Source organism: Carassius carassius, chromosome 11, assembly GCF_963082965.1.
Source record: "Carassius carassius chromosome 11, fCarCar2.1, whole genome shotgun sequence".
Classification (NCBI taxonomy): Eukaryota; Metazoa; Chordata; class Actinopteri; order Cypriniformes; family Cyprinidae; genus Carassius; species Carassius carassius.
Window position 1 is genome coordinate 34,748,882 of NC_081765.1, and position 27,586 is coordinate 34,776,467.

At 45.4% G+C, this 27,586-nt stretch overlaps 1 protein-coding gene across 1 annotated transcript in view; it reads right to left on the bottom strand.

Annotated features, from left to right (window-relative positions):
- The window catches only part of LOC132153303 (R3H domain-containing protein 1-like), a 40,840-nt gene extending 13,473 nt beyond the window's left edge, over window positions 1–27,367 (bottom strand). Inside the window, exons 1-19 of the mRNA XM_059562674.1 lie at window positions 27,291–27,367; window positions 19,959–20,101; window positions 18,184–18,340; window positions 16,171–16,206; window positions 15,745–15,837; window positions 14,875–15,001; window positions 14,141–14,219; window positions 13,894–13,953; window positions 13,161–13,301; window positions 12,872–12,980; window positions 12,691–12,783; window positions 12,583–12,611; window positions 11,690–11,743; window positions 11,380–11,606; window positions 9,940–10,167; window positions 7,502–7,632; window positions 7,214–7,273; window positions 6,182–6,340; window positions 4,897–5,017 (exon numbers count right to left, since the gene is read on the bottom strand). Coding sequence (XP_059418657.1) covers window positions 4,897–5,017; window positions 6,182–6,340; window positions 7,214–7,273; window positions 7,502–7,632; window positions 9,940–10,167; window positions 11,380–11,606; window positions 11,690–11,743; window positions 12,583–12,611; window positions 12,691–12,783; window positions 12,872–12,980; window positions 13,161–13,301; window positions 13,894–13,953; window positions 14,141–14,219; window positions 14,875–15,001; window positions 15,745–15,837; window positions 16,171–16,206; window positions 18,184–18,300 — 1,864 coding nt within the window. The 5' untranslated portion in view covers window positions 18,301–18,340; window positions 19,959–20,101; window positions 27,291–27,367. The remainder of the gene's footprint in view (window positions 1–4,896; window positions 5,018–6,181; window positions 6,341–7,213; window positions 7,274–7,501; window positions 7,633–9,939; window positions 10,168–11,379; window positions 11,607–11,689; window positions 11,744–12,582; window positions 12,612–12,690; window positions 12,784–12,871; window positions 12,981–13,160; window positions 13,302–13,893; window positions 13,954–14,140; window positions 14,220–14,874; window positions 15,002–15,744; window positions 15,838–16,170; window positions 16,207–18,183; window positions 18,341–19,958; window positions 20,102–27,290) is intronic.
- Between the last annotated feature and the right edge of the window lie 219 nt (window positions 27,368–27,586).

The window sequence follows — 27,586 nt, forward strand, 5'->3', positions numbered from 1 at the left end:
ACGGTCCACACAGGGCCTCTTATGAGCAGAGTAATCTACATCGGTGTCAAGGTTATAGAGGGATGCTCTCCGCGGAGGAGCTGCTCTGTGGGAGGTCTCCATCTCTACTGGCTTCTGGCCAAAGGGACAGCAATCAATTTAACCCAGATGAGCACAGAAGTGGGACAAAGAGAGATGATGGTGAAGGTACGCTATTTTTAGCTCCGTTCTCTCACCTCCACTGAGGAGCAGAGCATGATGGGAATGTCATATTAACAGTCCAGCTGAGCGAGCAGAGAACAGGAGAAAATGCTTTACACCGGAGTCAGGAACATCTGAAGGGTTTCATTGTTGGGCAAATATCATCATTCCATCTCTACACACCACATTATTCCAACATGTTCCTTTAAGATGAAAATAATATGTAGAAATACACGTTTTTCACATCAGTGTATTTTAATTAGAAATTACTGTAGCTTTCATTACATTAAACCCAGTAGAGATCGGATCCCATCTGAAGTGTGTAAATCTCTAACTTTTAATATCAGATGGTTGTGAGACTTCAGTTTCATGAAGCGGTTTCACACGGATTTGTTTGATATGAATGATGTGATTGTGATTTTTGATTGAAAGACAAGCAGCTTTTATTTACCATATTATACAAACAGACATTACCACATGATTATTTAATAAATAAAACATTTTTAGATAAGTCTCTGTTTACGGATACTTATTTTAGATCAAAAATACAGTAAAAACAATAATATTCAAAACATTTTTTTACTGTGATACTCTACCATTCAAAAGTTTGGGGTGACAGTAAGATTTAAAAAAAAAATTATATATACACTTTTATTCATCAAGGACGCATTAAGTTGATCAGTAAAGACGTTTATAATGTAACAAAAGATTTATATTTCAGATAAATGTTGTTCTTCTGAACTTTCTGTTCATCTGTGAATCCTGAAAAATAAAATGCATCACAGTTTCCACAAAAATATTGGTTTCAACATTGATGATAAACAGAAATGTTTCTCGAGCAGTAAATCATCATATTATTCTGATTTCTGAAGATCATGTGACACTGAAGACTGGAGGAATGATGCTGAAAATACAGCGGAGCATCACAGAAATACATTACACTTTAACACAGATTCACACAGAAAACAGATTATTTACATTAGACTAATATTTCACTGTTTTACAGTGTTTTTGATCAAATAAATGCAGTCCTGATGGGCAGAAGAGACTTCTTTAAAAACAAGTACTTAAGACATGGCACAATCTGGCAGTAACTGACCCAGAAAGAGAAAAGGGTTCAACATATTATTCAAATGGGACAGTCATTGAAGGCTTAATGTTGTGTGACTCACAGCCGGACTGGAGCGCAGCGTGATCCTGCAGACGAGTGTTGAGGGAGGAGTGAGGGGCTGGAAAAGAGACCGGTTCACTGTGAGAATCGTAGGGTGTCTCAGACAGTGCCTCGGCCCCGCATCCAGCCTCTCTGAGCAAAAGCACCAGTGTCTGCCCCGCTGCCCTCAGCACCGCCTTCACTTGGAGATATTCACTGCTTCATGAAAAGCTTCTTCAATTCAATGCAGTCAAATATCTGTCGCTGGGCGCAGGTCGCAGAAGAGAACAATACGGCCAAAACAAAACCTGCATTGTGTGTTAAAGAGCCAAACGCCTGCGTCGCTGTAATGAGCTCCAAGCTGTGATCTCCTGTCCCTGCGGTGCTGCCTCATTTCCAGAACAATCACTCCGTGTGTGTGTGTTTGTGTGTGTGTGTGTGTGTGTGTGAGTGAGTGTGTGTGTGCGCAGCACAGGAGAAAACAACCAAACAGCAAATGCACAGAACCGTGGAAACTTTTATTTCAATTTAATGAATCTGCAATATTTTATTTTTAGTCAATTTTATGGTACTGAATTATATTTATGTAATAGCTATGATCCATTTATTATCCTTTACATTTTTCTCTACAAATTACATTTCTAACTTAAACTCTGATAAATCTTGAATGCTTTGGAGAGCAGACTTAAGTTCAGTCTCTTTCTAAAGAAGACACTTGACAGATTATTGCTGAAGTGAAAAAGGTTTATTATGAAAATGCAGAAAAATTATATTAAATTTTTTATATGATTATATTATTTTCCAAAACATGCTTTACTCAAACTCAAAGAAAATCAAAAGCTGTGTTCCGAATTTGAAGTTGATATCATAAAAAAGTGCTTTCATTGAGTAATTTGGCTGCAGTACCAAACGTTTACACTCGATGAAATTAATTTTTTTTTTCAGGACCATTTAACCTTTTTTGAATCATGTCCATAACTTTGTGTGTGTGTGTGTGTGTGTGTGTGTGTGTTTGTGTTCAAAACCTTACAATGACTGAAGTAAATTTTTAAGCCAAAACGGTCAAAAATGAGTGAACACCACCAGAGGGTTAAAAGGAGTGTAATGTATAGTGTTGGCTGCTGTTTATTGTGGTGTTCTCTGGTGTGTTGTGTTTTTTGTGGTGTGTGATGTTTTCTGTGGTGTTTCTCTGGTGTGTGTGGTGTTCTCTGAAGTGTGTGGTGTTCTCTCTGGCGTGTGTGCTGTTTTCTGTGGTGTTTTCTCTGGCGTGTGTGGTGTTTTCTCTGGCGTGTGTGGTGTTTCTCTGGTGTGTGTGGTTCTCTCTGAAGTGTGTGGTGTTCTCTCTGGTGTTCTCTCTGGTGTGTGGTGTTTTCTGTGGTGTTTTCTGTGGCGTGTGTGGTGTTTTCTGTGGTGTTTCTCTGGCGTGTCTGGTGTTTTCTGTGGTGTTTCTCTAGTGTGTGTGGTGTTCTCTGAAGTGTGTGGTGTTCTCTCTGGCGTGTGTGCTGTTTTCTGTGGTGTTTTCTCTGGCGTGTGTGGTGTTTCTCTGGTGTGTGTGGTTCTCTCTGAAGTGTGTGGTGTTCTCTCTGGTGTTCTCTCTGGTGTGTGGTGTTTTCTGTGGTGTTTTCTCTGGCGTGTGTGGTGTTTTCTGTGGTGTTTCTCTGGCGTGTGTGGTGTTTTCTGTGGTGTTTCTCTGGTGTGTGTGGTTCTCTCTGAAGTGTGTGGTGTTCTCTCTGGTGTGTGGTGTTTTCTGTGGTGTTTTCTCTGGCGTTTGTGGTGTTTTCTGTGGTGTTTTCTCTGGCGTGTGTGGTGTTTTCTCTGGCGTGTGTGGTGTTTCTCTGGTGTGTGTGGTTCTCTCTGAAGTGTGTGGTGTTCTCTCTGGTGTTCTCTCTGGTGTGTGGTGTTTTCTGTGGTGTTTTCTCTGGCGTGTGTGGTGTTTTCTGTGGTGTTTTCTCTGGCGTGTGTGGTGTTTTCTGTGGTGTTTCTCTGGTGTGTGTGGTTCTCTCTGAAGTGTGTGGTGTTCTCTCTGGTGTTCTCTCTGGTGTGTGGTGTTTTCTGTGGTGTTTTCTCTGGCGTGTGTGGTGTTTTCTGTGATGTTTTCTCTGGCGTGTGTGGTGTTTTCTCTGGCGTGTGTGGTGTTTTCTGTGGTGTTTCTCTGGTGTGTGTGGTTCTCTCTGAAGTGTGTGGTGTTCTCTCTGGTGTTCTCTCTGGTGTGTGGTGTTTTCTGTGGTGTTTTCTCTGGCGTGTGTGGTGTTTTCTGTGGTGTTTCTCTGGTGTGTGTGGTTCTCTCTGAAGTGTGTGGTGTTCTCTCTGGTGTTCTCTCTGGTGTGTGGTGTTTTCTGTGGTGTTTTCTCTGGCGTGTGTGGTGTTTTCTGTGGTGTTTCTCTGGCGTGTGTGGTGTTTTCTGTGGTGTTTTCTCTGGCGTGTGTGGTGTTTTCTGTGGTGTTTCTCTGGTGTGTGTGGTTCTCTCTGGTGTGTGGTGTTTTCTGTGGTGTTTTCTCTGGCGTGTGTAGTGTTTTCTGTGGTGTTTCTCTGGCGTGTGTGGTGTTTTCTGTGGTGTTTTCTCTGGCGTGTGTGGTGTTTTCTGTGGTGTTTCTCTGGCGTGTGTGGTGTTTTCTGTGGTGTTTTCTCTGGCGTGTGTGGTGTTTTCTGTGGTGTTTCTCTGGTGTGTGTGGTTCTCTCTGGTGTGTGGTGTTTTCTGTGGTGTTTTCTCTGGCGTGTGTAGTGTTTTCTGTGGTGTTTCTCTGGCGTGTGTGGTGTTTTCTGTGGTGTTTTCTCTGGCGTGTGTAGTGTTTTCTGTGGTGTTTCTCTGGCGTGTGTGGTGTTTTCTGTGGTGTTTTCTCTGGCGTGTGTGGTGTTTTCTGTGGTGTTTCTCTGGTGTGTGTGGTTTTCTCTGAAGTGTGTGGTGTTCTCTCTGAAGTGTGTGGGGTTCTCTCTGGTGTTCTCTCTGGCGTGTGTGGTGTTTTCTGTGGTGTTTTCTCTGGCGTGTGTGGTGTTTTTCTGGCGTGTGTGGTGTTTTCTGTGGTGTTTTTCTGGCGTGTGTGGTGTTTTCTCTGGTGTGTGTGGTGTTTTCTCTGGTGTTTCTCTAGTGTGTGTGGTGTTTTCTGTGGTGCTTTCTCTGGCGTGTGTGGTGTTTTCTCTGGTGTGTGTGGTGTTTTCTCTGGTGTTTCTCTAGTGTGTGTGGTGTTTTCTGTGGTGTTTTTCTGGCGTGTGTGGTGTTTTCTCTGGCGTGTGTGGTGTTTTCTGTGGTGTTTTTCTGGCGTGTGTGGTGTTTTCTCTGGTGTGTGTGGTGTTTTCTGTGGTGTTTTTCTGGCGTGTGTGGTGTTTTCTGTGGTGTTTCTCTGGTGTGTGTGGTTTTCTCTGAAGTGTGTGGTGTTCTCTCTGAAGTGTGTGGGGTTCTCTCTGGTGTTCTCTCTGGCGTGTGTGGTGTTTTCTGTGGTGTTTTCTCTGGCGTGTGTGGTGTTTTCTCTGGTGTTTCTCTAGTGTGTGTGGTGTTTTCTGTGGTGCTTTCTCTGGTGTGTGTGGTGTTTATAGTGTGGTGTTTCTCTGATGCATGTGCAGTGATGTACCTGGCGGCTGCGTGGCAGCAGGAAGCATCTGACTCTGACCGCTGTACACCACTGAACCCACGGGCCGATACTGCTGTCCAGACACCGGGAACTGTCCGGGCGAACAGTAACACGCCGGCATCTGTAAGGAGAACAACACACAGTGAACTCCAGTGAAGCACCTCCATGTGATGGGCTACAGTCACTGACACTGATAAAAAACAACAACTTTTGATCAGACAATTCTGACTTTTTTTTTGCCTTAGAACTGCTAGTAGTACACTCACAATTTTGAGAAGAGGAGTCAAATTTACCTTTTTTATATTTTTATTCCGTGGCTGAAATAAACCGCCATCAATTTCTGAACAGACATTTACAAGATTATTTTAGGGTGCAGTGTACTGAAATTGTATAAATAAAGATCTGTAAAAATGTTACTTGCATTTTTACATTTTTAAGTGTGTCCAAAATGACACGTAGGGATGCACAATTAATCAAATTTCTAATTGCGTTTACAATTAGGGATGCCACAATTACGTTATCGTTCAAAGCGGCAATCAATCGTTCCAAGTCCATTCATGTTTTTCTGCACGCTTAAGATGCGTTTTTTTCTTTCTACATGTTATCTTAAGGGTTTTTCCCATTATTTTAATTTTAGTTTTAGAATAACATTATAATACCATTCATATTTTTATATATTTATAATTTAAAGAAACCAATTGGATGTATATTTGAGGCTTGTACTATAGAAGAGCACTAAAGGTTTTTCAGTTCGAGTGTTTTCAGCTTGTTTATTTTCATATAAAAATACTGCATGTAGTTGCATCAAACAGTGGTATAAACATCATTCAATGTAAATTGTGATAATCGTAATTAATACTCGCAATTACAATTTCAAGGAAATAATCCATAATTTTTGTCATAATTGTGCAGTTCTAATCACACTTTATATCAAATGATAAACAACTCCATATGAATTGATCTGTATGATTCTACTGTCTTCTGTAGAGCTGCTTTACTGCTGATATGGAGTTTGTTTCATAATTCATGAAATTTGTGACATTAACTCTGTTATAGTTCTGTTAAATAGTGTGAAGCTGCTTTGAATCAGTCTGTAATGCGTCTAATCAGTTATAATCAAATGTTCTACACACACTCGTGCTCTTCGTGCCCTCTTGAACACTTAGATCAAGCATGTCGTGTAAACAGACAAGTGGTCAAGTGCAAGTGTTTTGGGACAGACCCATGTGTGTGAACACTGTGGTGATGTGATTATCTGAGCTGTGATGAGTGCTGTGTCTCACACCTGCTGCTGCTGCTGGCTGACGGTGGACACGGCCGGCGAGGACATCACGTATCCCGTCTGATGCAGAGGTGGATAAACGACTGCATGAGCGTCACGGCCGTCACCCGAGGCCTGCTGGACCAGCATCATGCGACCGAACTGAGCGCTCAGACTGTCCTGCTGAGAGAAGAGTCACACTGCAGCGCTACGGACACTCAGACAGAGAGGACTTCAGTCTGTGCTCTCATCAGTCTGTGTGGATTACAGTAGGAATGGGAAGAGACGAGGCTCTTTTCTATTCATTGAATATTAATTCCAGCATCTGCTCCTGCATCAATTATTCAAAGCATCTCCCACTCCTTTAATTAGTCATTAAGGGCTGTTTACTGGCTGAGGGAGGTCAAGAAAAAGAGGTTATCAGAGCACATGATGTGCCTCCTAGTGAGTCCTGATGGGTTTGAACACGCTTTCTAAAATACTCAACCTACAGTGTCCCTGCAGTGTACTTACTTATTTATTTTAATTGCCATGCCAGAATCTATGGATATTTTCATGGTAAGGTCAATTTATTTTAAAATACACAAATTGTAACATAGTAGTAATGGAAAAAAACAACAACTGACAACCAACTCAACATCAATATAAAAAAAACTTTCAAAAGGTTATTATTAATTAGTAAATTATAAAAATGTATAAAAATATTACATATATTACAATTATATACATATAATTTGTTTAGCTGTATGTCATGTGACCACCATGACCAAATGTGTTATTGGAATAATGACGAAACTACTTTAGCTGAAAGAGGTTCGGCTGACAATAAAGGAACCTCTGCTGTATGAGACATGGGCGGCAGGCTTGAGCAGGGGATTGTGGGATTGACCACGCAGAAGAGTGAACCATGAGCGAGTCCAGACAATGAGAAACTCTCGACTACTCAAATGAGATGAACACGGTAAAGCACACAGATCCTCAGCAGAAACACAACAGAGCGACGAGACAGGAAGTGAACAGAGAGAAACAGGAAGTAGCAGAGAGAGCGGTAGGTACCACAGTGAAGGGCTGGACCGGTGGGTTAGACTGCGGCGGCTGCTGGACAGACCAGAGAGGCTGAAGACACACAGCAGGAAGGACATGTATTAGTTCCAGATGTACCGGATGGAAAAGGGTGGTGTTAGTTTACAGCACAACATGAACTCAAATAATTTCCCATCATCCTCTACTGTCATCAGAAGAACATGTCTGATTAAGTCAGAATAGCAGGAGTGATTCATCAGGACATGCATCAAACACTCCCATAATGCATCAGACCAGTGACATCAGAGCCACTAAACTCACCTGAGCCATGACGTGATTGATGGGCTGAGCGGCTGGAGGCGGAGCTACAAATGATTGACATCTGGAGGCCTGTGAGGTCACGCTGGGACTGTAGACGACAGCACTGCCGTCAGGGTTCAGGAACGGCTGACCTGAGATCAGATTTTAATTAAAATTAAATTAAATTAAATTAAATTTATGCATTTAGCAGTCGCTTTTATTCAAAGCGACTTACAGTGCATTCAGGCTATCAATTTTTACCTATCATGTGTTCCCGGGGAATCGAACCCCCAACCTTGCGCTTGATAACGCAATGCTCTACCAACTGAGCTACAGGAACACTAATTTAATTTAACGTCTATTTTAATACATGGAACCTGACCTAATAGTTATCGCCCAGTTCTTTATATAAAGTTGAATAATTACTATAATGTTATTCACATACAGTACACTAATGTTAAGTCATATATTCTGTATATTTGGATTAGGAACAGCACATGAATTCAAAGTAAACATTTCAACAACAAACTGGAGCAGAAACATGATTTTATTTTATTTTTTAATTTTATATATATCTTTTTTTTTTGAGTCTTGATTACTATATCTAAAATTAAACTTAACAGCTTGGCCTCTGTTGTTAATTGTAATCTTTAATATTATAGTAATGTGCAAGTAATTATAATTATATCGTTTACAGCATTAGTGGAGACAGTTGTTTTTATCCTTAAAAAAATGTTAATGATAATTAAATTTAATTAATATACAAAGCCACAATCTGTTCAGGAAACCATTGTTTAATAAAAAAAAAAGCAATTTTATATATATAATCGTCTGAGGTATATTATCTATATTACAGCTATAAGCTATATTATCCCAGCTCTTATCCACTAAATGCTCCCAGAAAGCATGAATATATTAATGTATTATAAACATGAACATTATGATTTTCTCGATAACAGTGGTCTAACTGAGGTCAGATCTGAGAGGAAGTCCAAATATAAACCTGTAATGATGACAAATGGAGCACATGATACCATTTGGTCTTACACACTCCCTCATTGAGCTCTAAGGCCTCGATAGAAGACAGAAATGTCCCATTTGCAAACTCCTAAAAAGAGGTCAATAAGCAATTACAGAGCCGTGCTGCCTCCAGTAAACGCATTACGAGCCGTCCTCGCAGCCGCATGCATATTTACACACAGCTCTCCAATGAGACGCAGTACTTCACACGTCTGTCTGACTGCAGACACATCACCAGCGGCTTCATCATGAGTTTCCCAGCAGCACACGGTCACCACTAACCCGTTAACCACGATTACTAATCAAATATATAAATCATGATTACTGTTATTTTACATTCATCAGAATTACTGCACTCTCAAACGAAGCACAAATCAAGAGAAGCAGTTAATATAACGATTTAAGAGAAAAGCCCTTGACATCTGGCAACCACAACATGAAAGCTTGTGGAGGCACATTACCAATGAAAGATAACGCAAAATTAAAATGAAAGGAGTCATGAATTGACAAATCAATATTCCCTTGATCTTTTAACATTTAAGAGGCAATTTTACTATTAAAACAGCCTATAAGTTTTAGAGCTCAAAACTTTCTTGTTAGTTTAAAAACTGCTTACATTGAAGCCAATCTACCAAAACAACAGCTTGTGTAATGTGACGCTCTATGACTAATAGTGTGGCTAAACTCCACCTCGGCAGATGATGATCAATGGCTGTTTACATCACTGTACGTTTAGCCCCGCCCACCGATTCTACATCGCTGCCAGTTTAGTCCCGCCCCCGATTCTACAGCGCTGCGCGTTTAGCCCCGCCCCCGATTCTACAGCGCTGCGTGTTTAGCCCCGCCCCCGATTCTACAGCGCTGCCAGGTTAGCCCCGCCCCCAATTCTACAGCGCTGCGTGTTTAGCCCCGCCCCCGATTCTACAGCGCTGCCCGTTTAGTCCCGCCCCCGATTCTACAGCGCTGCGCGTTTAGCCCCGCCCCCGATTCTACAGCGCTGCCAGATTAGCCCCGCCCACCAATTCTACAGCGCTGCGCGTTTAGCCCCACCCCCGATTCTACAGCGCTGCCAGATTAGCCCCGCCCCCGATTCTACAGCGCTGCCAGATTAGCCCCGCCCACCGATTCTACAGCGCTGCCAGATTAGCCCCGCCCCCGATTCTACAGCGCTGCCAGATTAGCCCCAAAACGCTGTTTAGTGCTGATGATGGGGTCAAACAGGACAGAAAATATCATATTACTTCTAAATTATGATGTTTTTTTAATGTAAAAATACTGATAACAAAGTGTACATCAGCGAACAGTACAAAATAAGTAAAAGCTGTGGTGAAATAAAGTACTGTAACATCGCATCGTACAGCTTGAGTGATTATGAAGTTTCTGTTAAGATCAGGGTTAGAGGAGGACATGAAGTCATGCATGTGAGAGCCTTTACCAACCTGTGTGCGTGTTGACCAGGAGACTTCCGGCCGGTATCCCTCCAGCTTCCAGCGGAAGCAGATAGTAGCTAGCGCTAGCTGTGGATGCTGGCGGCTCATAGGAGACACCGCTGCTGGCGCTGACAGAGGAGAAGGCCAGAGGCTGCCTTAGAGCCGCGGCGGCTGGAGGAGGCTGGGATCGAGAGAGCGACCCCGTGGACGATCCTACACTACTACAAGAGTCAGAACCTAGAGAGGAACAACCACATTAACTCACAGACCGAGCGGATAATGGAGATTCACTGGGGTTATTAAAACACTCCAGAATATGGAAGGTCAGACCAATTTCAACAAGACGCTCAATTCAATTTAATTTCTAATTACCTCCGGGACAAAGCAATGGAAGAACAGAATAACTGTATTAGCTGAGAATGACATGGTAATTAACTTTTTTATAAGTGTCTCGCTTCATTTCGCAATTTATGTGTTTCTCTCAAATATGGAATGTTTTTTCTCTCTTTGAAATGAAAAACACTAAATGAGTTTACGTGTAAATTTATGTGATTGTATCAAAGAAGTCTCTTCTGCTCACCCAAGCTGAATTTGATAAGAAATACAGTAAAAGTGTGAAAACGATTACATTTTTTTTATCTGTTACGGTGTAATTTATTTCTGTGATGCTCCGCTGTATTTTCAGCATCATAACTCCAGTCTTCAGTGTCACATGAACTTCAGAAATCAGAATAATATGATTAGGGATGCACCGGTTGACCGGCCATAAATCGGAACCGGACGTTTTTTGCTTAAAATACGCGATCGGCAAACGGACGGTATTTGGTCTTATTTCGGCCGATTTTCTCAGAAGTGTGCCCACGTGCACAGACTATATTATAATAATTCGCCATGTCATTTGTGTGGAAGTATTTTGAAATCTGTGCACAGGACACGGGCAGCCGATCAGCACATATAATCCGTCTGCGGTGCGTCTGCAGTCCGAGTGCGTTTCGTATGTGGTGCTGAAGCAGCACGGACTCATTGTGCTTTCACACAGGACGCGTTTGCAGTCCGCTACTGATCCGTGGCTGTTTAACATTATTAATGTCTTTACAGGCACTTTTAATTAATTTAGTGCAACACTTTTTAAAGTATTTTTTTGTTATTGATCTTAAAATGGTCAAAAAAACAAATAAATTAATGATTTTTCACAATATTATAGTTTTTACTGTATTTTGATGTTTTTAATGCACCCTAGCTGAATAAAATCTTACTAAAGCCAAAACCTTTGAGGGGTAGTGTATAAAAGATCACCAATGAATTCAGAGGTCTGAACAAATAGCGTTCACAAAAGCGTGTGAATTTCAGAGCATGCAGTGAGACACAGATGAGCCGCTACTAAAAACATGCTGGTATTGTAAGAACAGAGACAGAATGAGAAGAAGAGCATCATCAGATGAACCTCACCGGTGTTTGAGAGGCGTCCCGTGCTCTTGCTGCTGCTGGAGCTGTCTCCACGGCTCAGGACCGGGACGCCGCTGAAGCTGCTGAAGCTGCTGGCTTTGGTCACGGTGGGCTTCAGGCTGAGGTTAGAGCTGTCTGAATCAGTGCTGCTCCACGGCCGCGGCTCTGAATACTGAGCCTCGTTCTCTGAGCTGCTCTGGAGGCTGTTCCCTGACCGACTGTCCTTCAGCCTGCACGAGGAACATCTGACAGCTTTAGAGGAACAGATTCATTCACCTGCAACTCATCAGACACGAGGGACGCTCACAATCACCTGAAGATCTGCCGTCTCTGCTGGATGCTGTTACACACCTCGTCTTCCTGAATCCTGGAAAACATGTCTCTTATTACATTTATGTATATGGCAGATGCTTTTATCCAATTCATCAAATTCAAGGTGCACATTTAATTAGTTGATGAGTTCGCTAGGAATCAAACCCATGACCTGTTTGAGCTACAGGAATTGTTGTTGGTCACATCAAACACTGTAACCTTTTTACTCCCATAATGTGAAGCAAGATAGTCACTGTAAACTTAAACTTGACTGGATTTCCTCCATGTTTAATTTTCCTCCTAATCTAGTGGTCTAATAATTATAGAGTTGTATCTTACAAATATTTTTTGATCTTTGACAAATTGCTTTTGTTCCTTTTGTCGAGTTGATATTGATAAAAGCATCCGCTTAATGCATAAATGTAAATGGAAACGCCCCTCATTTAGCATTTGTGCATTTGGCAGAAGCTTTTATTCAAAGCAACTTTCATTGCATTCAAGGTGCACATATTATCAGTTCATGCATTCACAGGGAATTGAACCAACAACCTTGGTGTTACTAACATGATGATCTGCACCAGTTCATGAAAACAACCCTCACTAAACATTTGTGCATTTAGCAGAAACTTTTATCCAAAGCGACTTACACTTTTTCAGTTCATGCATTCCCTGAGATTCGAACCTATGACCTTGGCGTTGCTGACACCATGCTTTGCTGTTTGAACTGAACTAATTGGAGCTGATTAGTAACATTGTCTTTTTAGAGCTAGAATTTGAATTGGTCTCATATCTGATTCTGTTATTTTCCGGTTTATCTCTGTGAAGTTGCTTTGAAATGATCAGCATTGTATAAAGCGCAATAGAAATAAATCTGACTTGACTTCTTACACTCACCTTTTATCCAGCGGGAAGGTGTCTAAACCCTGGAAAAGAGATGCAGTGTTATTTATTTTCAAGTCAGAAGCCATAAGCACAAGATCATGTAGCTGTGACGTATCTCACATCAGCGAAGATCCTCTCTCTGGCTCTCTGATACTCCTCCTCTCGCTCCTCGATGGACTTGCTCCTCCTGTCCTCCTTCAGCTTCATGCGCATCTGAAACAGCAGGATCACATCACATTATTCGTTACTCTGTGAGCTAATGGCTGGTTTGATCTCGCTTCATTAGCAGATCTCCACCTACCACACTGTCGTCTTTGTCTGTGCTGGAGTTGTCCCTTTTTAAGATGTAGCGCTTCTGGAGTTCATCCATCTTGACGTCTTTGATGTGTTCTGAAAACTTCTGATCTGGTCTGCACACGAACGGAGAGAGAAATGAAGTGAGAGACGCTCCAGGAGAAGATCACAGCCATCACACAAACACAATCCCTCATAATTACACTTCTCCGGCAAAACTCATTTCAGAGCAATCAAATGGCAAACGTTTAGTTCTCCGTGGTCTCACGCTGAACGCTCATACAGAGGACACTCACATCCGTGTACTGCTGGTTCTGTTGATGATGACACATTTGCCGGTCTGGTCCACGTTGTGGTCTAAGCCGAAGTAAGCAGCGACTCGGTGCAGGAGCATTCGGTGATAGGAGGTCATGGGCGGAAACTTCCTCCTCTGACTCCTGAACAAACCCAAAACACATCAGTAGCACACCGTTTAAATGTGTTAATAATCATTAAACTCTTAGATTTATGCATTCAATTGATTAGGCCTGCCTTTGAGGATTGAAATTTAAACAAACCATTAAAACTGAATACAGAAATATCCAAATGGGGGGGAATAAAATGGAGTTTGGAAAAATAAAATGGAATTCATGAAAAAAAAATCTTTAATATGGCCTTAATATGTAATTTTTGTTTAACTTTTAATAAATTGTATTAGTTTCATTATTTCAATTACTTAGTTACTCAATTACTTAGACATACCTTTTAAAAGACATGACGGTTAAAATTTTAACCAATCATTAAAACCAAATCTGGAAATATTAACATGGAATTGGGGGAGGGGGGGGGGGGTATTTTGTTTTTGTTAAACTTTTAATAAATTGCTAAGTTTAATTATTTCAATTACTTTGATGTATTTTTGATGACTAAAATAAAATTTTAGTTAAATTAAATTGGAATCCAGAAAAAATTAAACAGAAAAAAATTAAATTTGGAAAAAAGTCAAATGGATTTGATGAGGATGACACAGAGCTGCGCTGAAGGACTTACTCATTATTACTGATGAAGTCGAGGATGTTCTGCTCCAGCTGCAGCAGCATCATTCTGTCCCTGAAGATGAACAATTACACTTCGCATCGCTTCACAGAATCATCATAATTCAAAACAAATCCTACAAACAGTAATCATTACAGACTAACAGTACTAATATAATCAGGAATTTCCACAACGGGATGCATGTCCACCTCTGGAGGTCAAATGAGATATGAGGGTTTGGTTGTGGTCAAGCATGTGTTACCTGGGAATGTTCTTCAGCGTGTTCACCAGGAACCCGTGGAGGTCGATCCCAGTGGTGTCCTTGTATTCCTGACTGGAATCTGCACAGACAGGACAACACATGCGTGTGCAAGGGAAGTCGTGGCCTAATGGTTAGAGAGTCGGACTCCCAATCGAAAGGTTGTGAGTTCGAGTCCCGGGCCGGCAGGAATTGTGGGTGGGGGAAGTGCATGTACAGTTCTCTCTCCACCTTCAATACCACGACTTAGGTGCCCTTGAGCAAGGCATCGAACCCCCAACTGCTCCCTGGGCGCCGCAGCATAAATGGCTGCCCACTGCTCCGGGTGTGTGCTCACAGTGTGTGTGTGTGTTCACTGCTCCGGGTGTGTGCTCACAGTGTGTGTGTGTGTGTTCACTGCTCTGTGTGTGTGCATTTCGGATGGGTTAAACGCAGAGCACAAATTCTGAGTATGGGTCACCATACTTGGCTGAATGTCACGTCACTTTCACTTTCACTTTCTTCCATCTCGAACATCCGCATACAACTCAGCTCAGCTCAACCAAAACTAACTCAAACCAAACCCAACCCAATTCAAACCAGCTCAACTAAACCCAACCAGACCAAACCCAACCCAGCCCAACTCAACTCAACTAAACCCAACCCACCCAAACCCAATTCAACTTAGCTCAACCCAATAAAAACCAACTCAACTCATCCCAACCAAAACTAACCCAACCCAGCAGAGCTCAGCTCACCTCTGGACAGCATCTTGCGTGGCATTTTCTCCATCTTGTTGGCACTTCTGTCTGCATCATCCTCGTCTGCAGTAAGAGGCAATTCTTCTTTATCAAATGTCTGCGAGACTTTAATATGATCTCCATCCTGTGGTTAAAAACAAACACCACACTAATGGAGCTTGACAGCAACAGTACACTTCAACTAGATTTTGATGCATTTATGCTAACTCTATCATATTATTAATAAAACCACCCATAATGCAACTGAGATTTAATAACTTGCATCAATTAAAAATGTTGCCTGTTACGCCATAAAAATAATAAAAAAACAACAATACTGACAAGAAAAAGACAAAAGGAAAAACTGAATTATGTTGTATTTAACTGTACAATATTGCATTATTAACACTGCAAAGAGATAAATAAAGGTCTATATTTACAATAAGTGTTCAATAACAAATTGGTTAACTGGTTTCAAAATAGTCTTTTTTTTAAGTTAGAAACAGAGAAAAATTACGCTTTCATTTTAGATAGATCATGATTTGTTTGAATGAACCTTCAATCCTCCCGAGACAAGATATTCTGGCTTTATTCTGTGATTAACTGTGACTGTGTCCAAAAACTCTTCCACACTCGAAGCTAAAACGCTGCGTAATATGGCATAAACAACAAAAATCAGAAGACTGTTCATCTGCCGCTATCACAACTTCTGTGCACTTTCACATCACTGGATTTATCATGCAGTTCAATTCACCTTAAGTAACTATATAATATTACGATATTACTGTGAGGTGAAATAAATATTAGTCACAGCAGGATGAAACGTACAGTATGACTGAGACGACATCATCCTCTGACTGATGTCACGGAGATCGAGAGCACGTTTACCTGCTGATCTTGAGGCAGTTGTGTGGTAATCGTGGAAGGACAGGGATCTTCACAAATGGCCAGGCTCCGAACTAACTTTACCCTTGCGTTCGACTGGAGAAGAGCAGGAGGGAAGTTACACAGAGTCTCTGACTTTCATAAGCACACGTATATGAGCGCATGGCAAAACCAGGCCCTGAACACAGGGAAAGAAAAAAAATCCCATGCAGACATAACAAACATGGGTCCTGGATCACAAAACGAAACAGATCGAACAGATGCCGGCAGATTGTACAAGTGTGTTATCCTAAACGAAAAATGAGCAGCATGCAGAACTGAAGCACATCATGATGACGCAGAAGTGCTGATAACACACAAGTCTCCCGCTGCAAAGAGCTCTGGGAGGAGACGGAGCAGGCAAACACTGAAGAGCTCATGCCAATGTACCTTGGGTCTTTTAGCACCTGGTCCAGGTGTCTGCTGCTGCACGGTGAGCAATGAGACAAAAGGAAGCATGTCAGTCTCACCGAAGTCCATGTTTCTGAAGCACAAACTGCAGAGAGCTCAGCTCTGCATGAGAGAAAAGACCACGATACTGTACATCCGAACCTCTGCTTTTCCTGCAGCTGAACAGATCATTACCAGCTGATCCTCTCCTCCACAGACTGGGTTTACACGAAGAGAACATTGAGTTTTGCTGCTAAATTCAAGGGAAGGGATATTTAAAAAATTGGCTTAAAACAAACACATATTTGACACTAAACCAGCCCTGTGATTTATGAAAACCTTTCAGTCAAATATCTTTGACACCGATTAGATTAATAAAGCAGGAGTGTCAATCAAAGCCATTATTAGAATTACAGCCACACTCTTCCTTCATTAGACGAGAGAACAAAGAGCGTCACGATCTTCAGATGTTTCTGCAGGATACACAAGAGGTTTCTGCTCATATAATAGAAGTACGATCCCTCAGGAGGAAAACCCATCACAGAATCACTCAGAATGATCCTGAAAAACTATTAAAAATCATACTTCAAAAACTGTTTTAAAAAGCTATTTATAACAAAATGATTCTTAAATTGAAAAAAAAAAGAAATGTCGGTCTCCGTCTCAACAGGCAGAAGCAGCCGACTGTTAATAAGCAAAAGGGGTCTTTTACTGAATAACGGCGGATGGTTATTCAGCTTTAATTGTCTATTGAACATCCTGTATTCCCCGAGAGGCTGAATCTGGCACAAGGCCACGATGCTGGAGGAGTGTGTAACACACAGACAGATGGCCGTGAAGCTCCTTGCCACACACACATCCGATCTCTCTTCCACCAGCGACGGAGGAAACGTCTCCATATCAGACAGAAGCAGAGGAACGGGTGAAATCGAGACGCAGCGGCGTAACCTTCAGCATCTGAGCGTCACGTCCGTGTCCACCGCTCCTCACAACACACACACACACACGATAGATTAGCTGCGTTAAAGCAGAACCATCACGTAGGATTTGCTCTTGCTCTCTGTACAGACAAAGGCACAATCGCTTCTGAAGGACCGAATGAACTACAGCGATCAATACCTGCACTACAGCGCTCCGAATGGCCTGTAGGGGTTCACGATCAATTAAAAACAGATCAATAATCACACAGCTCAACTGCTGCGGTTATATATTTTCATAAATATTTATATGTGTTTATTAAAGACAGCCACTTAACAGCAGAACGTGCTCCATGTGAAAGAATATTATTAGTAGAGCGGTCACACTATTAAGATTTTAATCAAATTAATTACATTGGCTGAGAAATTACCCTTCAAAAGATCATTTAAAGTCATTACTGTGTTAGATGAGAGTTTATGTTTTTTGTATCTTAAATTTGACCTTTTTTATGTAATAAATATGCAACTAAAAGCGCCAGTAGGTGGCAGCGAGTCACTGTCTTAAAGAGCGAGTCGTTGAATCATTCATTCAACCAATTTGTTCAAACTGCTGTTTCGTTCAGAAATAAAGCTGTAATGACTCTTCATGAATGAGTCACTGAATCACTGATTCACTCAATTAGTTCAAAACTGGGGATTCATTCAGTAACCAATGACTCAAAACCATTTTTGTTTATGAAAATGATCAAAATTGACCACCTTGTTTATTGAACTGTTGTAAAGCAGAATCTCATTTGCAGTCGTGCAGATCTCGGGGAAAAGCAGCACTCTTGCTGGTGTGATGTCACTAAACTATATCATATGATATAAATATAAGAGGGTGATTTATGTTTTGTGCTCATATGTTGAATTCTAACAGACTTCATCACACAGTCATGATGATCAGTGTAAGATGACGGACAGGACCAGACGCTGCGTTAAAGACCTTAATCATTATAACCTTCTTCTGTTTACATCTCGTTCTCTCTCATTGGCCTCTGAGCTGTTGTTCTGTAGGCTTCGATCTGAAGAGCACTGTGTCCATCAGGGTCATTACCTGCGCCTCAGTCCTGCCAGCGCTGCAGTTCTCCTCGTGCTGCTGGCTCTGTGACGTGTTGAGCTGGCCTTCATCTGAGCTCGAGCCGTTCATAGTCTCAGAATCAGACATCCTCATCAGACACGGCTACCTGGAGCGGCGACCCGGAGCCTGGAAGCTGCGACACATCACCATTATTAGTGACTGAGACATGAAAACATTTAGCCACGTATAGTGAAAATAAACACCTGATTCAGTTGCATCATTACACGTGTAAATCTCACTCACACTTTAAACACACAGCTATTAGAGCTGCTGCACAGCATCCGCCGTCAAAACGCTCTAAAATAGCAGAAACCTATATAAAACTGCATGACGTCTTGCGTGACGCGGTCGAGTTCTCTCGGGAGACGCTATACATGACACCGCTGCCCAAAACAATTAACCTCCAACAATTATGAGTCAGGAGTCTCACGTAAGAATCTGAAGAGGAACCGAATGAGCTAATGAGAATTACACCAATCTCAGATTTTCATTAACACGTCAGCGCAGAGAGAGATTTCTAACACTGAGACGCACCTTCCTCTCGTCACCAGCCTCTCACGGCAGACGCTCACACATCTCTGACATCTGTTAGCCAGGAAACTTCTTAAACATTAATTATTTGTATGTTCTGAGGATTTGCGTTAAAGCAACACTGTGCACCTGTGCGATAATAATCTTTATTTTCATTCAAGGCAAGACACAAGTCAAAAGTGAAAAATAAATAAATAAATTCTAAATATCTCAGAACTTTCCCAGTTGGTTACATAAAAAATTGCAATGTTTTTTCAAATAGTTTTTTTTTTTTTTTTGAAAGGTTACATTTAAACATGCAAGTGATGGATTATCTAATTACCATATTTTTCGGACTATAAGTCACACCTGAGTATAAGTCGCATCAGTCCAAAAATACGTCATGATGAGGAAAAAAAACATATATAAGTGGCACTGGACTGTAAGTCGCATTTATTTAGAACCAAGAACCAAGAGAAAATATTACCGTCTCCAGCCACGAGAGGGCGCTCTATGTCTTCAGTGTAGACTACATGAGCACTGAGAAGCATAGAGCGCCCTCTCGCAGCTGGAGACGGTAATATTTTCTCTTGGTTCATTTCTCTCGGTTCATGTCAAATTAATTTTGATAAATAAGTCGCACCTGACTGTAAGTCGCAGGACCAGCCAAACTATGAATAAAAGTGTTACTTATAGTGCGGAAAATACAGTAAGTGTGCGCTCATTTCGCATTCATTTCCAAAACATAAATCAGAAAATACTTATCAACAGACTGAAAATTATACATTTCAGGCTGTTTTTAGGAGTAAAATGTTGTATAAATCCGTGTGAATGAAATATGAACAAATCTTAAAAATATAGAGAGGAAAAAAACCTGTGAAGTCTGGTGTTTGTAAGAGAAAAAACTCTAAAGATAGAGATTGGAATTTAAATCTTCAGATGCAAAGAGATAAAGAGCAATAAGATAAATACTTAACGAGTATTCTGGATGTTTTTTTTTTTCATTTATTTGAAAAAAATTCACTAATGCATAAATAAATTTAAAAAAAAAAAAACTTGCTGGTGTCTCGCCTCCGTTTAGTATTTTTAGTGTTTATCTCATGTAAGTAAAATTCTAAACACACATGAATGTTTCTTAACTCCCCCTGATATTAGCGTCTTAACCAGCATCATTTTGTGCAGGAAGAGGATCAGCACTGTTTTCATGAAGGGATAAAACAGAAGAGGTGTTCATCAGTTACCCTGTGTTCTGCTGAAGACCGAACCCTCGTCGCTTCAGTGGCTCTGTGCAGCATGTGGTCGCATGAGCCCATGTCCCCTTCAGCGGCCCCGGAGCCCGATCACTGCAGCGCGGGCCGCCGACGCACTCATGTCCCTCAGGAGCCTGTGGACACACAGACACACGTCACACACTCGTGTCCCTCAGGAGCCTGGGGACACACAGACACACGTCACACACTCGTGTCCCTCAGGAGCCTGGGGACACAGAGACACACGTCACACTCTCGTGTCCCTCAGGAGCCTGCAGACACAGAGACACACGTCACACACTCGTGTCCCTCAGGAGCCTGCGGACACAGAGACACACGTCACACACTCGTGTCCCTCAGGAGCCTGCGGACACAGAGACACACGTCACACACTCGTGTCCCTCAGGAGCCTGCGGACACAGAGACACACGTCACACACTCGTGTCCCTCAGGAGCCTGCGGACACAGAGACACACGTCACACACTCGTGTCCCTCAGGAGCCTGGGGACACAGAGACACACGTCACACTCTCGTGTCCCTCAGGAGCCTGCGGACACAGAGACACACGTCACACACTCGTGTCCCTCAGGAGCCTGCGGACACAGAGACACACGTCACACACTCGTGTCCCTCGGGAGCCTGCGGACACACAGACACACGTCACACACTCGTGTCCGTCGGGAGCCTGCGGACACACAGACACACGTCACGCACTCGTGTCCCTCGGGAGCCAGCGGACACACAGACACACGTCACGCACTCGTGTCCCTCAGGAGCCTGCGGACACACAGACACACGTCACACACTCGTGTCCCTCAGGAGCCTGGGGACACAGAGACACACGTCACACACTCGTGTCCCTCAGGAGCCTGCGGACACACAGACACACGTCACGCACTCGTGTCCCTCAGGAGCCTGCGGACACACAGACACACGTCACACACTCGTGTCCCTCAGGAGCCTGCGGACACACAGACACACGTCACACACTCGTGTCCCTCAGGAGCCTGGGGACACAGAGACACACGTCACACACTCGTGTCCCTCAGGAGCCTACGGACACACAGACACACGTCACACACTCGTGTCCCTCAGGAGCCTGGGGACACAGAGACACACGTCACGGACTCGTGTCCCTCAGGAGCCTGCGGACACAGAGACACACGTCACACACTCGTGTCCCTCAGGAGCCTGCAGACACACAGACACACGTCACGCACTCGTGTCCCTCAGGAGCCTGCGGACACACAGACACACGTCACGCACTCGTGTCCCTCAGGAGCCTGCGGACACACAGACACACGTCACGCACTCGTGTCCCTCAGGAGCCTGCGGACACACAGACACACGTCACACACTCGTGTCCCTCAGGAGCCTGGGGACACAGAGACACACGTCACACACTCGTGTCCCTCAGGAGCCTGCGGACACACAGACACACGTCACACACTCGTGTCCCTCAGGAGCCTGGGGACACAGAGACACACGTCACACACTCGTGTCCCTCAGGAGCCTGGGGACACAGAGACACACGTCACACACTCGTGTCCCTCAGGAGCCTGCAGACACACAGACACACGTCACACACTCGTGTCCCTCAGGAGCCTGTGGACACAGAGACACATGTCACACACTCGTGTCCCTCAGGAGCCTGCGGACACAGAGACACACGTCACACACTCGTGTCCCTCAGGAGCCTGCGGGCACAGAGACACGTCACACACTCGTGTCCCTCAGAAGCCTGCGGACACACAGACACACGTCACACACTCGTGTCCCACAGGAGCCTGCGGACACACAGACACACGTCACACACTCGTGTCCCTCAGGAGCCTGCGGACACACAGACACACGTCACACACTCGTGTCCCTCAGGAGCCTGGGGACACAGAGACACACGTCACGGACTCGTGTCCCTCAGGAGCCTGCGGACACAGAGACACACGTCACACACTCGTGTCCCACAGGAGCCTGCGGACACACAGACACACGTCACACACTCGTGTCCCTCAGGAGCCTGCGGACACACAGACACACGTCACGCACTCGTGTCCCTCAGGAGCCTGCGGACACACAGACACACGTCACGCACTCGTGTCCCTCAGGAGCCTGCGGACACACAGACACACGTCACACACTCGTGTCCTTTGGGAGCCAGCGGACACACAGACACACGTCACGCACTCGTGTCCCTCAGGAGCCTGCGGACACACAGACACACGTCACACACTCGTGTCCCTCAGGAGCCTGCGGACACAGAGACACACTCGTGTCCCTCAGGAGCCTGCGGACACACAGACACACGTCACACACTCGTGTCCCTCAGGAGCCTGCGGACACACAGACACACGTCACACACTCGTGTCCCTCAGGAGCCTGCGGACACAGAGACACACTCGTGTCCTACATGAGCCTGCGGACACATAGACACACATCACACACTCGTGTCCCACAGGAGCCTGCGGACAAACAGACACACGTCACGCACTCGTGTCCTTCGGGAGCCTGCGGACACACAGACACACGTCACGCACTTGTGTCCCACAGGATCCTGCGGACACACAGACACACGTCACGCACTTGTGTCCCTCAGGACACACGTCACACACTCGTGTCCCTCAGGAGCCTGCGGACACACAGACACACGTCACACACTCGTGTCCCTCAGGAGCCTGCGGACACACAGAAACACGTCACACACTCGTGTCCCTCAGGAGCCTGCGGACACACAGACACACGTCACGCACTCGTGTCCCTCAGGAGCCTGCGGACACACAGACACACGTCACACACTCGTGTCCCTCAGGAGCCTGCGGACACACAGAAACACGTCACACACTCGTGTCCCTCAGGAGCCTGCGGACACACAGACACACGTCACACACTCGTGTTCCTCAGGAGCCTGCGGACACACAGACACACGTCACGCACTCGTGTCCCACAGGAGCCTGCGGACACACAGACACACGTCACGCACTCGTGTCCCTCAGGAGCCTGCGGACACACAGACACACGTCACACACTCGTGTCCCTCAGGAGCCTGCGGACACACAGAAACACGTCACGCACTCGTGTCCCTCAGGAGCCTGCGGACACACAGACACACGTCACGCACTCGTGTCCCACAGGAGCCTGCGGACACACAGACACACGTCACACACTCGTGTTCCTCAGGAGCCTGCGGACACACAGAAACACGTCACACACTCGTGTCCCTCAGGAGCCTGCGGACACACAGACACACGTCACACACTCGTGTCCCACAGGAGCCTGCGGACACAGAGACACACGTCACGCGTGACTCGTGTCCCACAGGTGCCTGCGGACACACAGACACACGTCACACACTCGTGTCCCTCAGGAGCCTGTGGACACACAGAAACACGTCACACACTCGTGTCCCTCAGGAGCCTGCGGACACACAGACACACGTCACGCACTCGTGTCCCACAGGAGCCTGCGGACACACAGACACACGTCACACACTCGTGTTCCTCAGGAGCCTGCGGACACACAGAAACACGTCACACACTCGTGTCCCTCAGGAGCCTGCGGACACACAGACACACGTCACACACTCGTGTCCCTCAGGAGCCTGCGGACACAGAGACACACGTCACGCGTGACTCGTGTCCCACAGGTGCCTGCGGACACACAGACACACACTCGTGTCCCACAGGAGCCTGCGGACACACAGACACACGTCACACACTCGTGTCCCTCAGGAGCCTGCGGACACACAGACACACGTCACACACTCGTGTCCCTCAGGAGCCTGCGGACACAGAGACACGTCACGCACTCGTGTCCCTCAGGAGCCTGGGGACACAGAGACACACGTCACACACTCGTGTCCCTCAGGAGCCTGCGGACACACAGACACACGTCACACACTCATGTCCCTCAGGAGCCTGCGGACACACAGACACACACTCGCGTCCCACAGCAGCCTGCGGACACACAGACACACACTCGTGTCCCACAGGAGCCTGCGGACACACGGACACACATCATACACTCGTGTCCCACAGGAGCCTGCGGACACACAGACACACGTTACACACTCGTGTCCCTCAGGAGCCTGTGGACACACAGACACACGTTACACACTCGTGTCCCTCAGGAGCCTGCGGACACACAGACACACATCACACACTCGTGTCCCACAGGAGTCTGCGGACACACAGACACACGTCAAACACTCGTGTCCCTCAGGAGCCTGCGGACACACAGACACACGTCACACACTCGTGTCCCTCAGGAGCCTGCGGACACACAGACACACGTCACACACTCGTGTCCCTCAGGAGCCTGCGGACACACAGACACACGTCACACACTCGTGTCCCTCAGGAGCCTGCGGACACACAGACACACGTCACACATTCGTGTCCCTCAGGAGCCTGGGGACACACAGACACACACTCGTGTCCCTCAGGAGCCTGCGGACACACAGACACACGTCACACACTCGTGTCCCTCAGGAGCCTGCGGACACACAGACACACGTCACACACTCGTGTCCCTCAGGAGCCTGCGGACACAGAGACACACTCGTGTCCCTCAGGAGCCTGCGGACACACAGACACACGTCACGCACTCGTGTCCCTCAGGAGCCTGCGGACACACAGACACACGTCACGCACTCGTGTCCCTCAGGAGCCTGCGGACACAGAGACACACTCGTGTCCCTCAGGAGCCTGCGGGGACACAGACACACGTCACACACTCGTGTCCCTCAGGAGCCTGCGGGGACACAGACACACGTCACACACTCGTGTCCCTCAGGAGCCTGCGGGGACACAGACACACGTCACACACTCGTGTCCCTCAGGAGCCTGCGGACACACAGACACACGTCACACACTCGTGTCCCTCAGGAGCCTGCGGACACACAGACACACGTCACACATTCGTGTCCCTCAGGAGCCTGGGGACACACAGACACACACTCGTGTCCCTCAGGAGCCTGCGGACACACAGACACACGTCACACACTCGTGTCCCTCAGGAGCCTGCGGACACACAGACACACGTCACACACTCGTGTCCCTCAGGAGCCTGCGGACACAGAGACACACTCGTGTCCCTCAGGAGCCTGCGGACACACAGACACACGTCACGCACTCGTGTCCCTCAGGAGCCTGCGGACACACAGACACACGTCACGCACTCGTGTCCCTCAGGAGCCTGCGGACACAGAGACACACTCGTGTCCCTCAGGAGCCTGCGGACACACAGACACACGTCACGCACTCGTGTCCCTCAGGAGCCTGCGGACACACAGACACACGTCACGCACTCGTGTCCCTCAGGAGCCTGCGGACACAGAGACACGTCACACACTCGTGTCCCTCAGGAGCCTGCGGACACAGAGACACGTCACACACTCGTGTCCCTCAGGAGCCTGCGGACACACAGACACACGTCACGCACTCGTAACACTAGTACAGTTCTACTGGCCACAATATACACAATATACAAGTGTTGCAGAAATAGAGTGAAAGAAAGTACAAATATTACACTTACATTCTAACATTCATTCTAACACAACTTCTGGTACAGTCGAACTAAACCTGTCCTTCGTCCTCTGATCGTGTTTCCTGATCACTAACTCAAGCTTGTTACGGAGAACGAGAGCTGAAATTATACATCAGCTTTAAAACAAAAGAGTTTTATTCTTATAGAGACCTATAGAGAATGAAAGTGTGTGTTAACGGAGTGCAGCGAAGCTGACAATGAAGCGCATTCATCAGAGAACGCTGCTGCATTATTAAGAGACTGACGGCTGCGGCTGATTGATATTCATGAGATCTGTAGCCCCGGGGTGTGTGTGTGGTCATCGGTCTCACACACACACACACACACTCTCATGCTGCACAAGGTAGCTGTTGAATCGTGGCGTGTGGGAGTGATGCTGCGCTCACAAACATCCTCCGAATCAATCCTGCAAACCCTTTTCTCTCTCCAGCAGCATTCAGAGAGAAACAGCTTGCTCTGATGCGAGCCTGAGGTCCAGTCCTGCAGAGATGGAGTCTCGACGGGGGACAGAGAGGATCTGGAGACACCATACGCTCACAGATACAGCCCCTTCAGACCAGCACAAATACAACACACACACATCAGAACTGTTCATCTGATGTCACTATCGTCTCTTAGAGCGGCGTCAATTTGATTAGTCTCATAACTGATGATGTTGTATAAAGGACCACAGATATCAATCCTGCCAGCATCTGAAAAACCTCAGTGTGTGTTTGTTTTCCTGTGAAGCATCTGTTTGGTGTTTGAGAGCATCGGAGGATCCACATTCAGCGCTAATAGACCGAAGCGCTGTCTGAATGAGACGTCGAGAGCTTCACGGTCGAGCGAGCAGGGAGATGCTGACAGCAGGACTGCGAGAACGAAAACCCAGTTTGATGGCACTATCAGTCTGAACTTACAGCCCTTACATCGGAATGAGACGGAGGTATTGATCGAGTCAGTGCAGACAAATAAGACGTTTGTGAATCAGAACAAGAAGCTGCCAACTTCAGCCGCGACTCAAACACAATAGATTTATTTTCAAAAAATCTACTGTTGTTTAAACAGCAGCAGCACTGCAATCATTTATGCATTTAGTGGATGCTTTATCTAAAGAGGAACAATCACATTTCATATCAGACGTTCATATCAGAAGAGTAATCCGTGTTCTTTGATTGCATGTTATATCAGCATTTATTCCTTCATAACCGTCTATATTAACACAATCCTCATCTGTGCCACAACACGTCTTTATTTCTGTCAATTATGCTCAGATTATTGACAGATGCCTGAAATAAAATACAGTACAAAAACGTTTTTATTATTATTATTATATATATATATATATATATATATATATATTTAGCAGCGAGTCTTGTTTTTAAATTATATTCCGAATACATAAACACTTTTTGGGCCAAAAACAGACATTTAATTTAAAGTAACAATCGTGCAAAACGAAAACATTTCTGAATCTGATTTCTCCAGCGATGACACGGACACTTCATAGGACACTTGAGTGATCAGACGGCACGCAAAACACGCCGAACAAACCTCCACACACACACGACAAACTTCAGTGAAACACAACCCAGCAATCATCAGCAGATCAAGTGCATCTCAGACAGTAATCGTCTCCTAAAGCACATGATGAATCAGAAGTGCCCCACGATGTCCTCAGCTCACCCGATCACACACACACACACACACACTCATCTCTCTGTTCACCCAGAACACACTGCGTCCAGTGAAGCTTGAGTGTCAGAGCGCTGCTGGGCTCGGTGTTACCTGTCCACACTCACCTGACGCATGACAGCGGTCATTATTTCCATCGGTCAGAGGGTTAGTTCCCATAGTACCTAAAGCACCCCTCCACTCCTCTCTTCTTCTTCTTCTCTTCGTCTCGGTCTGCAGCGAGAGCTCCTCGTCTGCTCCTAAACACCGGAGCCCATGTCTGAGCCTCAGAGACAGCAGCGAATCAGCATCTGGCCGGCGTGATGTCAGCGGCGTTCAGCCAATCAGAACACAGCTCTGTCTTCATGAGCCACACAGCCCAGCCGAGGACTGGAGGAGATGTGGGTGTTACCTTCACCCCAAA